Source organism: Pelobates fuscus, chromosome 11 (assembly GCF_036172605.1).
Source record: "Pelobates fuscus isolate aPelFus1 chromosome 11, aPelFus1.pri, whole genome shotgun sequence".
NCBI lineage: Eukaryota > Metazoa > Chordata > Amphibia > Anura > Pelobatidae > Pelobates > Pelobates fuscus.
The window spans coordinates 100,542,081-100,558,649 of record NC_086327.1 but is presented as its reverse complement, the minus strand read 5'-3'; the positions used below and the strand labels follow the sequence as shown (position 1 = coordinate 100,558,649).

The 16,569-nt window shown below is 43.9% G+C and overlaps 1 protein-coding gene across 3 annotated transcripts in view; it reads right to left on the bottom strand.

Moving 5' to 3' along the window:
* PRDM2 (PR/SET domain 2) overlaps positions 1–16,569 on the bottom strand; it is a 112,468-nt gene that overhangs the window by 27,455 nt on the left and 68,444 nt on the right. For all 3 annotated transcript variants that reach the window (XM_063436888.1, XM_063436890.1, XM_063436889.1), the window contains exon 6: positions 3,613–3,742. In XM_063436888.1, coding sequence (XP_063292958.1) covers positions 3,613–3,742 — 130 coding nt within the window. The remainder of the gene's footprint in view (positions 1–3,612; positions 3,743–16,569) is intronic.

The window sequence follows — 16,569 nt, the reverse complement described above, 5'->3', positions numbered from 1 at the left end:
TTCCTTACCTTCCTAGCAGCTCCCTTCAGCTCTCCTGTCTAAATCTCGCGGCCAACGTGCCATGCCATGGCAACGCTCGGACGGCCGCAGGACTCGCGAGATTTAGACAGGGGAGCTGAAGGGAAGCTAAGGAAGAGCTTGCTGCGGGCCCTCCAGGCTTGTAATGGGCCCTGCGGTCCTGGTATGTATTATCGGCAATATCGGTATCTCTGTAGGCAGATACCGATATTGCCGAAAATACCGAATATCGGCCGATAATATCGGCCAGACTGATAATCGGTCAATCCCTACTGTGTGATACAAAAACAAATATGCAAAAATAAGTTCTGCGCTCAAACTCACACTACTCCTGAGCGGCAGCGATGAGACTCACATCAGACCCAATAACTACAATAGAAATCAAAGAAAAGAGCTACTTGTGTATTATCTCAAATCCGTATGCACATATAAATACCTGGAGGTTTTTAGTACCACTCCAATGGTCATTTAGATGTAAGCTCACCTGTCATGTCAAGGCAAACCTCTTTTACGCCAACAATTAATTTTGCTTCTTTCAGCTTGAGGTAAAAAAAAAAAAAAAAACTCCAACATGTCTATCAATGGCAGTCATCGAGGGGACTTCCAGTATTACAAGTACACGCTGCAAATATGGCATGTACAGTGCTGCACTGGATAGTCCAATAAAGGTGATTAAAGGGATACCCCAGGCTCCAAAACAACTTCATCTTAATTAAGTTGGTATGGTGCCAGGAGGCCCGCAAACTCTCTCTAAGCTCAAGGGGTTAGACCACGTTCGAGAGCGGTTTAACCCCTAAGTTGCCTCCCGCGGCGATGTCCACTTTCCTCACAGGTGGCATCCTGCCAAGCAATTTCAGATTCAGGAAGCGCGGAGTGCTGCAGGGCAGGGGCGCAACTAAATTGTCTGAGAGTGGTCAGCCGATGCTCTCAACCAATCAGTGACTCGCAATTCACAAAACTGGCTTGAGAAATGTACAATTCTTTCCACGCCAGTTGTATAAATGGGGAGTCACTGATTGGCTGAGAGTGTCAGCTAACCGCTCTATGCCAATCAGCGGCACTCCCTGCTTTCTGAATCGGAAATTACTGAAGCCAGATGCCTCCTTTAGGGGAGGAGTGGACATTGCCGCTGGAGGAAACGTAGGAGTTAAATTGTTTGAGAACGGTTTAACCCCTTAAGGTAAGAGTGCCTCTGCAAGCCTCCTGGAACCATAAAAACTTAATTTAGATAAAGTTTTTGGGTGTCTGGAGACTCCCTTTAAATAGGCCCCAGGCTGCCTGGTTGTCCTAGGAGCCAAAGCACAGTGAAAAAAATCATTTACAGTCACCTAAGGTTTGTCAAAACTTTGACAGGCTTTCACATTAAATCAGACTAAACAATGCATTAGAGTTGGATAAAGCTAGAAATAACACCTGGTCAGTATGAGGACACAGTTCGTTTTACGTCACCAAATAGTGTCTCTGGGAAGCATGTCACCAATTTGACTGTAAGTTCCTAAAAGTCTGGCAAAAGTATAGTGAAGTATTGTTGTGTTCAGGAGATGCATCATAAACACCAGAGGTCCATGAAATAGTACAACACACAAAGCCTGTGAAAGGCCCACATTAAACTCTAAAATGTATGTGAAGAAAAAAAAAATAAGTGTACAGCCATATATGGCAGAAATTGTTGATGAAATGACAGAGTAGAAAAAAAAAAAAAAAACACAAAATGTCCCATGGTATTAAAAGCTCAAGTTGCTATATTCTGCAAATGTAAACCATGATGGGAGAAAAATGCAGTTGGGGGTACTGTTTTGTCCTGCAAGTGACACAGGCCCAATAAAGCAATTAGGGAAATTTGAAAACATAAATGGTCATGCCTATATATTTTATTTATGCAAAATGATCCATAGCAAGATGGACAATCAGGCATCATCAGCATTTATTTTCCACCATAGTATTATATCCACTCACGACTAGCCTTTGGCAAGTGAGAATTTAGTCCTGGCAAGTAAGCTAGGACATGCAGTGGCAAATACAATGTAACAATTTAAGAGTAAAATAGTAAATATGAGAAATGTCACCAACTCATCCCCTGGCATTCTCACATAAAGAACATGTTCCTTAGTTCAAGAGTTCACCTTACAAACTTGCTGGGAAAAAAGAATACTCAAAAAACACTTGCTTGGAAAAAATAATACTCAATGAATTCCATACTTACTTGAGTCACACATTACACAAACCATGACTCACATATGGCCTACACAATCTCTTCAGCTGAATCACACAACAGGGCTACTTTACAAGACAAAAATTTCACACAAGAAATAAAAATGAAAAAAAAAATTACATTTCCCTACAAGGGGAAATGTTACTGAGTTGCTCGTGTTTTTTCAAAACTATAACAACCAATACGATACAGCAATTCGATTTCAGTATAATTCCTACATACATTGTCTGCTTTAAATTGTAACATAGGGTATTGTGCAATCATCTTTAAATAGATGCATAATAATCGTTTAAAACCTACTTCATTTCCTGGTTTGCTACCAGGTCGTGCATTCACCATAGGTGAACATGAAATGTTTTAAGCATGTGGAATTATAAAAATGTATGACTTGTCACACCTGAAATTAAACATACACTGTGCAAATAGCCTGCCAAATCAGGTGTCAAAACTGCTGATGCAAAATAAACTAAGGGAGCGAAATAAAATCCAACAGGCTGCAAGGTTAAGAACTTGTGTAATGAAGGCCCTGTACTTCCAAGCTACCAACACTCCTGCAGTAAGCAATCCAAACCCTTACATACCCTCTGACAAATCTCTTGCCCAACTCCACGGCTGCCTAATGAGCTCATTTTACCATACATTCTACTCCTACAAAGTTGTAATCAGCAGTTCTCCAGCAATGTAGCTACCAAAACTATCAAACATTCCCATGTGATCACCATAAATTGTGACTGCTAAAACGTTTTGTAAATTTTCTTTTTCTTCAACATGATTATTACTCTGCCATAAGGAAAGAAAAATCATCTTGGATCCACTTCTGCTTGTAATCCATCCAGTAAGTCGAGGATTTTGCCTGTCTACTTGTAACTCCATACCACTGTACATAAAAATGCCATTTTGTAATGAACTCACCTTCTCCAGACAGTATGAAAATATGCCATCAGGCTTGTTTTAAGAGAGGATGGGACACCCACACACACACAAAAAAAAAAAATACACGTAATTGTTCCTCTTTCAGTAGAATCAAGCAATGCATTTTCAGAATGATAGATAAATATGAGAAAGAAAAAAAAAGGGAGGGGGAGTGCATGATTGGGATTGGAAGAAGAGGATGGTTGTGTACAGGGAGGGGTACAGAGCAGTATGCAGTGCTGGCACATAGCACATCATATGATTCAGCCACAGGATGGTGTGTTTGCTCTAAGGAGAAGAAGTGCTTAGCTGGGCAGGCAGTAGACAGCAGGCTGAGAAAGGTCACAGCGACATCCATCTCAGTACAGACAGTGGGCCATACACAGCACACTCTCCCCCTCCTCCTTCCACCCCAGGCAATCCATTCCCCCCCGCCCAGAGCTCTCTCAATAATACACCCTTGTCCTTACCCCTTCTGCTTTTCGGTGAGCTCCTCTTGCTCCGGTTGCTGGCAGCTCTCTCCTCCTCAATAGCAGCTGCTATCTCTGGGTTGTCTTCCCCATTGTACCAGACTAAGAGCTCCTCTCCTGGCTCAATTGGCTGGAAGAATTAGAGACACAAATATAACACCAATCAGAGGTGACGTTATTAGTACATTGCACACACACACAAAAACCCTTAGAGCTAAGGCAGACAGCGAGAGCCGAGAGAGAGAGGAGCAGGCTCAGGGCCAGAGGGCGTGGAGCTAGCTATGGGGATTATAAACAGCTGTACTCTGCTCTAGCAACATATTTCCTAACTGACTGACTAACCAAACAGGAAGAGCACTTTAACTCTTAGATCAGCAGTCAGACTGCAGGCAAAGGGACAGGGAGGAGGAGGAGGGAGGGAGGGGAGCTTGAGATATCTGAGCATAAAGGTTTGCAACACTGCCCTCCGCTGGACGGAGGCCGGCGGTGCTAAACGCGCTCACTTAGACAGAGAGGAAGAGCTGCACAGACAGGTTAGTTAGGGGGATGTTATGAGACAGTTGTGACCTTCAATCCTTTGCTTCAAAGTAACGCATGTATATAGCTTGGTTACATCAGGCAACTCTAATGTGTATTGCTAAAATTACTTGGCTCTCTTCTTTTAGCTTTAAAAAAAAAAAAAAAAAAAAATTAGTTCACCTTAAATGACTCTTAAATTAATGGCAACTCACAGGGGTTTGACAAACCCCAAAATATAGGAAACTCAAAATTTACCAATGTCAGGAATCCAAGGTGACTTCAAAGTGAATTTCAAGTTTTACGAAGAATTGGAATAAAACTCTTCATAAATGGTCTTATTAATTTGGCTATTATCTCCTGACATTTTTGAATTCCTGAGCGTTAACACTTTAGGGGTTTAATGAAATAATAAAAAATAAATAAATAAATATTTACACTAACATAGCTGACATGAAAAAAATGTTCCAGCTCTGTTATAATCACAGGCTGACTATTTTAGCCTGAATGATGTTATTCGAATTTGCTACTATTGGTGAATAAACCATCACATTTAAATATTTAGGCAAACTGGGACTCCTGCTGGGCTGCAGATTGTATGAGAAACTTTTGCCAGACAGTTTTCAGTTCAAGATAATTCTGTATTTAGAGAGAATAAACTCCTGCAGAGTTATTCACTAAATTGTGAATTGTCCCGAATTAACAATAAAGTTGCATAATTGTGTACCTAGGAACCTAGCAGACTTTGACAATTTCTCCAGTTCAGCTACTTTGGCCTAAAATTTGCACTTGATGAATTCTCAACAAAACACAGTTGAGTGGTAACCTTGTCATTTACTTTGATTTGTCTTGATTATAAATTGTTCTGTGACCTTCTTCAAACATTCTAAAACCTATTGATGTAGGACTGCCTAAATGATCTATTCCCAGCCACTGTAAGACAAACATATTTTGTCAGCCTTAACCACCGCTTCCCAAGTAGCATAACCACAACAGCTCAATTTAGTTACCAACAATAACAGACTGTTAGTAGCACAGCCACTACACTGGATTGCTTTGTGCTCCTTTACCTTTAAGGCTGTAAATGCATCATGGGAGTTGCACAACAGATGAAGATTTTCCTTCCAACCATTCCTGTATTTAAAAGTTAGTCTAAACACTGTAAGCACTTTGCATTACTGTAATGTGTACAGTACCTAGTGCACCACCGAGTCCACACTTGTTGAGTGGCTTATAGTGGCAGCAATTTTTCCAAACCTCCCAATCCTCTGCTGAATCCAAAATTATAGTGGAAGATCAGTCCCCACAGACCAGAGTGAGATGCTTATGACTGGAGCATCTCATCCTATTGTAGGTCTACCTGCAGCGGCAAGAATGTCCATGTACCAGGGGGCCACTTTAAAAGAGTATGCAATTTATTTATTTTTATTTTGACAATTTTAAAAAACAAAGTAAATGGTTAGATTTGTTACCATAGAAATATATACAGTAATGTGATGGCAGATAAGACCCATTCTACCTATCTAGTCTGCCCAATTTTCTAATTTTTTTTATTAATGTTTTATATCTAGGATAGCCTTTATGCCAATCCCATGCATGCTTAAATGGACACTGTTGGCACCCAGACAACTTCAGCTAATTGAAGTAGTCTGGGTGCTGTGACCCTTCTGCACCAAGTGCTGCAATGTTTACATTGCAGCTCTAAGTCTGCCCTCTGTGGAGGTCTACCAGACAGCCACTAAAGAGCTTCCGCATTCCAAACAAACTTTTGGTCCGTTATCTGACGCTGGACATAGTCACAGACCTCCAGCGTCAGATTTTCCCTATAGGAAATAATTGAATAATGCTTTCCTATGGGGAGGTCTAATGCGTGTGTGGCCATTGCCGCGCATGCGCATTAGGTATCCCCCCACCGGCTGACGTCAGCAAGGGAGGAGCGTGGATCCTTTTAAAATTCCCTCACTGTGTTAACCTCTACCACTTCAGCTGGAAGGCATCCACTACTCTCGCAGTAAAGTAATACTTCCTGATATTATTTTTAAATCTTTGCTCCACTAATATAAGACTATGCCCTCTTGTTGTTGTAGTTTTACTTTTAAATATAGTCTCCTCCTTTTACGGTTTTGATTCCCTTTATGTATTTAAATGTTTCTATCATATCACCCCTGTCTCGTCTTGCCTCCAAGCTATACATGTTAAGATCCTTTAACCTTTCCTGGTAAGTTTTACCCTGCAGTCCATGAACCAATTTACTAGCCATTCTATAAACTCTCTCTGAAGTATCAATATCCTTCTGAAGATGCAGTCTCCAGTACTGTGTACAATACTCCAAATGAGGTCTCACCAGCGCTCATACTGCTAATACAAAGAGGGAAGGGCTCATGCCATTGCACAGAGCACTGGTGAGTCCTCACTTGGAATATTATGTGGAGTACCACACCTAACCTTCCATTCTTTAGCACATTTTAAATTTGAAACTTGTAAGAGCACGGTCCACCTTGCCTTTTGTTTTACTCACCACAATTTGTTTATCATTATATAATTGTTTAATCAGTTTGTTTACCCATTGTGCAGTGCACACTCTGCAGTACAATGTATATATTGTCTCTTTAATTAATAATGAAGGACAAATGGTTTATCGTGTGGTCAGCACAATCTGGTCCCTAAAGACCATGTAGAAGCATGCTTATTTAGCGTTTGCAATTCTATACCGCCTGTTATCACTAAACGGTTTGGAGATTTCATTTTGTTATAGGATAATTATTGACTAGATTGTTGTCATAGAATTATACCAACATTGATCCTGGTAAATGTTCCCGATCAACTATTGGGGGGGGGGAAAAAAAAGTTTAGCAATATCAGTTTGCAAAACATATCCTCCATGCCTTATTTATCAGTCTGTCTCTGTTAGCCAATTTGTTTGTCTTTGAATACCAGCTAGATTGTTTCCATGTGCCAGGGGCTCACTCCAGCTTCAATGTTACAACTCTGGCCATGTGTCTGTCTGTATTTCAGTATGTATGTCAATGTGTGTATGTATTTGTGTGTGTGTTTATGTATGTGTATGTGTATGTATGTCCGTATGCTTGTTTGTGTCTGTATGTATGTTAGTATATGTCTGTGTCTGTGTCAATATGTATAGGAATATGTTCAAATTGTTTTCAAAACTATAGTCTGGCCCCCAACAGTGTCTGAGGGACCGTGTACTGGCCCCCTGTTTAAAAAGTTTGAGGACCCCTGCTATAAAGGCTGAATTATAGTAGTGATATAGTCCATTACTATTATCATGCCAGAGAGACTGCCTATCCAAGAGATCCACTCTTCTATGGTTGAAAGCAACAAAAATGACCTTGTGGAATGAATGCTACTAGCTATTAATATGCAACAGAAAAAATAACAGCAGTCAGTGATTGGCATCCTAAATTCATTCACTATAGCAGATCAAGAGTTACATGTTGTGAAGTAGATGGGAACATATTAAAATGTGTGCATGCTCTGTGTACTAGATAAGGTATCTGTTACAAATGAATTACTACTAGGCAGTTAAAATCATAGTATTTTTAATAAGTAAAACTGTACTTTGCCCCCACACGTTGAGATAGTTATTGTAAAAGATTAACTGGGCATTTTTTCCTGTTTAATCATATGCTTATTAACCATAAACACCTTTTAAAAGGAACAACAGTTGACCATAATGATAACAATGTGAGGACACAACGTGAGGCAATTACTGGACCTTAGCAAAATTTAAAGGTGCACTCCATGCCCAAGGCAGTACTGGATAAATTGCTTCAAGGGGATAACTACTGAAAACCTAATTAAGAAATATAAACCTGCAGTTCTGGCATCTTGCTTTTAGAAGACGAGTCTAAACTCTGGATGGAATTATAGCTGGCAGCCATATATTGAAAAATATCCATATGTGCATATATAAACTGGAAATTTCAAACATTTCAAATCCAATTTCACAAGCACATGCCTTTCAACCGTTCTGAATCTGAAGACACAGTCACAAAATTTGGTTCCTGTTACGCTGTCCCGACATGTACATTTGTGTAATATTTTCGGATAATTATGTGATTTTTATTTAGTTATAAATTGTGGAACCTGCCTGACAACCCAGGCAGAAAGTACAGAGAATTACATTTGCAAGCTCTATATTTGACCCTGTAACTTTCCAAAACCCAATAAAACCTCTACATGGGGGGTACTTTTATACTTCTGAGATACAAATATGTGTAAATGGTAACATTATTATGACATTCACAGTCAGTTAAAATGCCACGCAGAGTTTATAACATTAAATTTTTCACACTTTTTTGATTTTGAAAGTTTTAATTCTGATTCATATATAAATATTTGATGTGAAAAAAATGCCCGGTTTCTCCTGAAGAAACTGATCCTATAATAAGTGTGGGTGCACTTAATACAAATGAGGTAAATTATTGTTAAACAGACATATACCGGTAGCTCAGGTTGCCTCTGTCCTTAAGGGGGTTGAACTAAAATAAATGTGTTTAGATAGAAGTGTGTAAATAAGATTACATTGTAAATAACATCACACAAATGGAGGCAATGTAAGACAATATTCTATGCATCAGTTGATAAACGCCTTGCTGCATTAATATCCAAATGGTATGATGTCAGTTTTAAGATTATCCTCATCGTACAGGACACTGGCTAAACCTAGAGGTGCTGACTGCACAATTCTGGGACAAACAATTGTCTGGTACAGTAAGGCTCTTGGGACAGGAACATAAAATGTGCCTGAATGCACTCATGCACTACTAAATATTATATTTAGGTGTCTAAGAAAGTGTAGAGCATAGATGTCAAACCCGCGGCCCACAACGAATGTTTGCGGGCTGCGAGGGAGCGCTGAGTGTAAGCTTTCCCTGCACAGTGCCCGCAGTGATGCCGGGAGCCAGAATATGACGTCACTGCGGCGCGCGTGCGAGCTGAGCAGGGAGAGCTCAAAATCGACGCTCCCTTGCTGCCTGTCCGCCACCCTGCCTGCCTGAATGTACACCTGCCCAGTAGCCTCACTAGACACAACGTAAGACATTTATACAGCTCTCCCAAAGGTAGGGAGGCTGGGTGGGAAATGTGTGTGTGAGGGAGCCGGTTTGTCAGTTAGTGTGTGTCTGTGAGTGCATGTGTGTGTGTTGGAGTGATTCTCTGTGTATGTCAGTGTGTGTATGTCTGTCAGTGAGTGTGAGTGAGAACAGGGGCAGGGGTTTAGTAGACGAAGGGGGGGACTGGGGTTTAGTAGAGAGGGTTGTTTTTTTTGGGGGGGGGGGGTTAAATACTGTTCTTTTCAAAATAAATCTAAGTTTCTATAATAATTTAAATTTTTTTTTTTTTTTTATTGCAGCCCACATAAACTGAAACCTTGTTTATTTGGCCCTTGCTAGCATTTGAGTTTGACATGCTTGACTTAGAGCATCATCTTAATAAAGTTTGTGGTATCAGCAAAGATTGTTGCATACAGCACAACTGTGCAGTGTATCAAAGACTTTTGTTAGACATAAAACCATTTCCCTTGATGGAGGCAGCTGTGTGCAGGTTTGAGAATAGAAGAGGTGTAAACCAGGGACAATTATATATATGAATAATGCACATTTTTCATTAACACCACCTTCTCTATATTAGTTTGTCTAGCATGCAAATCTGCTGTAGGACTCTGAATATGTCATCCAAAAAACACAAGTTAATCTACCTGTAAACATGATAGGCTATCACTGGTATTGGATCTTGCGTGGATACTGACACTGTGCACCAGAAGAGGTAGGTCTCCAGCTTTATCTCACCTAACACAGTACACCTGCACCTATGGCCAGCTATGTATATGGAGATAGCCCAGAGTTGTAGTTAAAGAGCAATCCATGAGCTAGCTGCTTGTAACAAGTAAATAAGTTATGTCAAAAGTGATATTTTACACAGAAATATATTTATGATGGTCATCTTGAAAAGGGAAAACAGCAGGTGGAGAGTATGGCAAAGTATTGGGTGGGAGAGCACTCTCTAGTAGGGGAGGGTGTACAAATCACTATTTCAGACGTTATGTCTGCAGGTGCTGATATTATACTCAGCTGCCTGAAGGCTTTGTTTATCTATTATTCTTCCTGTTCTATTTTCTGCAGTGTATAGTTTTACATGCAGATTTTTTTTATACTTTTTTTTTCTTATGCAAAACATTGACAACTGCCATCTGCATATGAAGTTATCTTATCTTAAAATGCAACTGTCCCTTCCAGAGAAATTACAATTACAGTCCCTTGTTCATTCACTATTTTGTTGTTAATTGGTGTGATTAAGGTAGTGGAGGTAAGTATATAAAAACAACTTACCTTCGCTGTGCTTCCTAGTTGCAGCAAACTCACAGTCCCACAATGCCTCAGACATGCATATCTGCATATACAGAGAAATGCTGTATACGAGGCAAGCAAGCTCTCACGTTTCTCCAGCAATGGATTATACGTACATGCTCCATGCATGTGGCACTGCAAGTATTATTTAAAAGTCATGCTTTGCCTAGTTTGCTCAGCAAAACATGCAGATTAACAGAAACTAGAAAGGATTTTAAAAAGTAGCACATCAATAGCTAACTTTTATTTAAATAATATGTTGGTCTAAATTTAAGGAACAGTCCGTTCCTCTTTAACCCCTTAAGGACACATGACGTGTGTGACACGTCATTATTCCATTTTATTCCAGAAGTTTGGTCCTTAAGGGGTTAAAGGGACTTTTCAAACTGGAGTACATACATCGCAGTTTAATACATTGTATGTACAAACATTAAGAAGTTAAACAACAGCATACTCTCAGGGAGGATATTCAGGGCATGCAACATAGGCTAGCTCAGCTTGAGGCAGACTGTGACCACATGGCAACGGCACAGTCTGCGAATACCAACATCATACAAGCACGAGAAGCACAATTACGCCAAATGGCACTACATTTTGAAGATCTGGACAACCGAGGAAGAAGATTAAACATAAAGGTCAGAGGCCTACCAGAGGACCTGGATCAGCAAGCAGCGATCACAGACACACTAACTGAACTATTTAACACTCTCCTGCAACGGCAAATAAGCACACCCATCGAATTCATCAGGGCACATAGAGCCCTACGTCCGCGGGGCCCACCTGAATCCCCACCAAGGGATGTCATATGCTGCTTAAGCCACTTCCCAACAAAGGAAGACATCTTGAAAAAGGCGACAGATGCCAAGCAAGTCATTTACAGGGGCGCAGATATTCAGCTGTACCCGGATCTATCTCCAGCGACGCTAGCGTATAGACGGGCCATGCGCCCTCTTACCAGGACCCTACAAGTTAATCAGATAAGATACCGCTGGAATTTTCATACGGGCCTACAGGTAACAACCCCTAAGGGCCCCTTCAGTGTGCGCACCGAAGGAGATCTGGGTGATCTACAAAAAGAGCTGCAACTGCCTCCATTACAAATGAAATGGCCAGACCCGCTGGCATACTACACCTTCCCGACAGAAATGCAACATCAAGCTCCGCAGACAGCTAGACCAAGACGGACAAGACAACAGACTACCCGCCCGTTGGGTGCCAACATGTGACAGTCTCATACACCACGAGAACCCCGGGGGGGCCATGAATCACAAGCCTAAGGCACAGATATCGTCCCTCCCAAGAGACTGAGCAATTAAGGACGATGGGGCCGGAGGACCCGGTACAGAAGCACCGATCCCTCTTTCTAACCGCAAGTATACCGCCTGTGGGGCGGCCTCACACAGACATCTGCCGGGGAGCAGACTAGTGGACTGGGGGGGGGGGGGGGGGGGAAATGTGGTACCTGAACGATGGGCACACGGAACCAGGGACTGAATTACCTGCCTGCATCCTCACCACCTGCAGTGAAGGGAGGGAGATCTGAGGGGAGGCTAGGGGGGGGAGAATGAGGGGGGGGGGAGAATGAGGGGGAGCGGGGGCCCTCTAGGCAAGTAGAGACCAGGGACAAGAGGCAATCCAACTCACTGGGGGGAGAAGGAGGGGGAGAGGGCCTGGCTCCCAGGCTGAGCCTCGCCGCGACCTGCAACGATCTCCGGGGAGCAAGCAGGGGCGACGCCGGTGGGGCTCACCCAGGGAGGGGGGCCCTCGATCAACCGACTCAGGAGATTGGGGGGGCTAAGGACACCTGGGCAACAAGTCCTACCATTAAAGAGGAACAAGCTGCCACTGGGAGGGGATGAAGACATAACCCCGACCGAGCACTCAGATCAGGGAGGTAGGCCTGGGGACAGGAACACGTTATACCCCCCCCTTTTTTTTTGCTCAGGGGGGGCCCCGAAGGTGAGCAAAACCACACGTACCACAGGGAGGTACCGTGAGTCGCAGCTCCCCGACGCCTACACCTTACCGTCACCTGGTAGTGACGGTATTTCGGGAGGTACAGAATAACCTCCACCACTGATCCCTACACTTGCCTCCCACCTTTACCCACTACTCACCCCCCTCCCACACTCCCCACACAGAACCGACTGACAGGCAACCTAGCCACCCAGACTGCAATTCATCTACCTAAAAACTAGGGGATATTGGACCTAGACTACCGCAGATACCATACCTTCAGCATGGCACTGACGCCAGAACACCTACGTATAATCACGATCAATGCGAAGGGACTAAACAAACCAGAAAAACAGACGGGGGCCCTGAGGGACTTTCACACAAGGAGAGCCTCCATTGTCATGATTCAAGAAACACATTTTAGAGAAGGAGACAGACCAAAACTGACCAACCACCACTATCCGACGGGCTATTACAGTGATTACCAGGGAGGAAAATCACGGGGCACAGCGATTCTCATACATAGGGGGGTGCCGTTCCAGGAGGGTGGGCGCATGTCTGATGGAGAGGGTAGATTTCGGTTTCTCAAAAGATATATAGCGGGCCAACAATATACATTTGCAAACATATACGCCCCAAACACACAACACAGCCGCTTTCTCCGACGTACATTTCGTAACCTACGAGACTTCACAGAGGGTATCCTCATAATAGGGGGGGACTTTAATATCACGCTAGACCCCGCCTGGGATTGCTCGACAGGCAAATCACATGTCCCGGCTCAAAAGCTCCAAATTGTTAAATCCTTATTGAGAGAACACCGACTTGTTGACTGTTGGAGGGCCTACCATCCCGATGAAAAAGACTACACCTTCTTTTCTCACCCACACGGCTCCTACTCCCGCATAGACCACATTTACACGACACACTACGACCTCACCCGGGTAATAGATGCTACGATCGGAGTAGCAACTTGGTCGGACCATGCACCGGTGATGCTTACACTTAAATCGACACTTTTTCGCCCCACTACCTCGAAATGGCGTCTCAATGAAAACATGCTAGCTAGACCGGACGTCACGACCCTGATTGGGGAGAAAATCAGGGAATATTTTACAGATAACACTAGCGAACACACATGCCCGACGATCAGATGGGAGGCCCATAAGAGCGTGATAAGGGGTCACTTTATACAACAAGGGACGAAAATAAAGAAACAAAACGGAATTAAGATGACAGAATTACTACAAGACATATATGCGATAGAGGAACGGAATACACTTACACAAACTCCCACAGACCAAGCCCGACTCCTACAGTTTAGACGAGATCTAACAACACTACTCCACTCTAAACACCATAGAGACGTAGCTAGACATAGGGCATTTTTTGCCTTGCACGGAAACAAGAGTGGCAAACTTCTGGCCACGATGCTAAGGAAACATTTTCAGCAAACATACATTGACAGAATCAGAGACAAACGAGGGAAGCTACACCGCCTCCCGACCGATATCCTGACGGCAATCAGAGATTACTACCAAGATCTGTATACCCTGCCTCAACCACAAACCGAAACGGCGAAGGCGCAAATAAAGGAGGCAGTTCGGACATATCTCGCAAAACACCCCCTGCCGACTCTAGATAGGGAGATATCCATGCAAATAGATGACCCAATTACACTGGAGGAACTCGCACAGGCACTCAAGCAAACTAAATTGGGCAAGAGCCCAGGTCCGGATGGACTCCCAACAAGATACTACAAATACTATGCATAAGACCTCTACCCTCCGATGGTGGAGGCATTCAATGCAATAAGAGAAGGCCACCACATCCCCAAACAAGCCCTGACAGCCCATATCACTATCATCCCCAAGGAAGGCAAGGATAGCAAATATTGCGGGAATTACAGACCGATTTCGCTTATAAACTGTGACAAAGTTACTCTCCAAAATCCTGGCGACGCGGCTGACGACCCATATCCCCTTATTGGTCCACCTGGACCAAATGGGATTCGTAACAGGACGCAAAGCAAGAGAAAACACTATTCGAACACTGGCCCTCATGCATGGGAGGGGAGGGGACAAGAGAGGCCTTCTCCTGCTGTCAACAGACGCAGAGAAGGCCTTCGACAAGGTTCGATGGACTTACCTATTCAAAACCCTACAAGACATAGGCTGGGAACATACCTACGACGCTGGATAGAGGCGTTGTATCAAGAACCTACGGCGCACGTAGTGGTCAATGGGGCACTCACCGATGCATTCCCTATAAGAAACGGCACCAGACAGGGCTGTCCCTTGTCGCCGCTACTGTTCGTGCTGGCCTTGGAGCCATTCCTGACCCACATCCGTCATGACGACTACATCACTGGTCTACAGACCGGCAACGTACACCACAAGGGCGCCGCATTTGCGGACGACCTGCTGTTCGTGCTGACAAACCCAGAGATTTTCCTCCCCAACATAGTGAGGGCCCTACAGACGTTCGGACATATATCCGACCTCAAAATAAACCACACCAAGTCATACATACTCAATGTAAATATTCCGTTGGCCCGGGCCGTCCCCCTACGGCATAGCTTTCCCTTCCAATGGTCCGACCACCGGATAAGATACTTGGGAATCTGGCTGACCAAAAAGAGCGGAGATCTGTTCCGAGAAAACTTTGCAGACATGCTACAGACGTTCCAGAGGGAAATGAGAGACTGGTCGTTCCAACACATATCGTGGTTGGGAAGAGTCCAGGTAATTAAGATGAACTTTCTCCCACGCCTATTATATCTCTTTCAGACGATACGTATTACGATACCCAAAACCCTCTTTATTACCCTTAACACTGCAATGACTCACTATATATGGAACAACCGCAGACCCCAAATAAGGTTAAACACACTTATGCAACCCAAAGACAGAGGGCGTCTAGCCCTCCCAGATTTTCACCGTTACTATGTGGCCACACACCTCCAGAGGCTGGTAGACCGATCTCAGAGCTACCATGGGGCAGAGACCCCAAGGGCAGGGAGGGCATGTCTATATACACAAAACACACACTAGGCGTGTGGAGGAGGGCTGCAAGAGCAGGGAACCTGGCACCATACCCTTCCCCACTTCTACCGCTGACCCATAATGACCACTTCCAACCGGGATTAGATCCGAAAGCGTTTAGAGGTATCCTCCCGGCCCCCTCCCCACATCATTGGGGGGGAAATGCAGGCCACTGACGGACCTGAACAAACTGAACAAATATGTCCATACCCTGCCACAGGGACCAGTGGAGATCGAACTACATTTGAGCAACTATGCCAACACCCGGACCCAATCTCGCACGGAATCTCCCTATTATACTCCACACTTCAAACAGGGACCCCCACCGAGAAACCCCTATTCATGGGAAAATGGGAGACGGCCCTAGACAGATCATTTACAGACGCGGAATGGGACTCCATCTGCTACTTCACACACCACTGCTCGACACACAGCAGAACCCAAGAGACAACCTACAAACTACTGACACATTGGTACAAAACACCGCACAAAATCGACACAGACCACACAGAGATGTGCTGGAGATGTGAGAGAGAGGTAGGCACCACATTACACATCTGGTGGGAATGTGACATGATCAAACCCTACTGGACAAGGATACACGAGATATCGGAGAAGTTCTCTGATGCGCGCGCGCCCCCCCCCCCCCCCCCCCGGTACCGGCTGAAATGCTACTAAATTATACACACATCCCGAGATCAAAGTATAAGAAATCCATGACGGTTAGAATACTAAACGTGGCTAAACAACTCCTCCCCCAATTTTGGAAACAAAAGATAACCCCCCCCCCTCTTAAAGCCTGGTTCGACCAGATGGAGGAGCTCAGATCTATAGAGGAGCTGAACATAACCGCCTCGGCAACCCCCACGAAATACAGACATATGGACACACTGGATCCTAGAGACGGCAAAGGGACTTTCAACAGAGTCTCCGACAGACCAACTAGACGACAGATAGTGACCACCCACTACCGCCACTGCCTCCCCCCCCCAGCCCCTCCCGCAGTACTACCCATCCCCACTATCCCCAAGGTTAAAACTTATCAAACGCAACCAATAGGACACAACAGACCA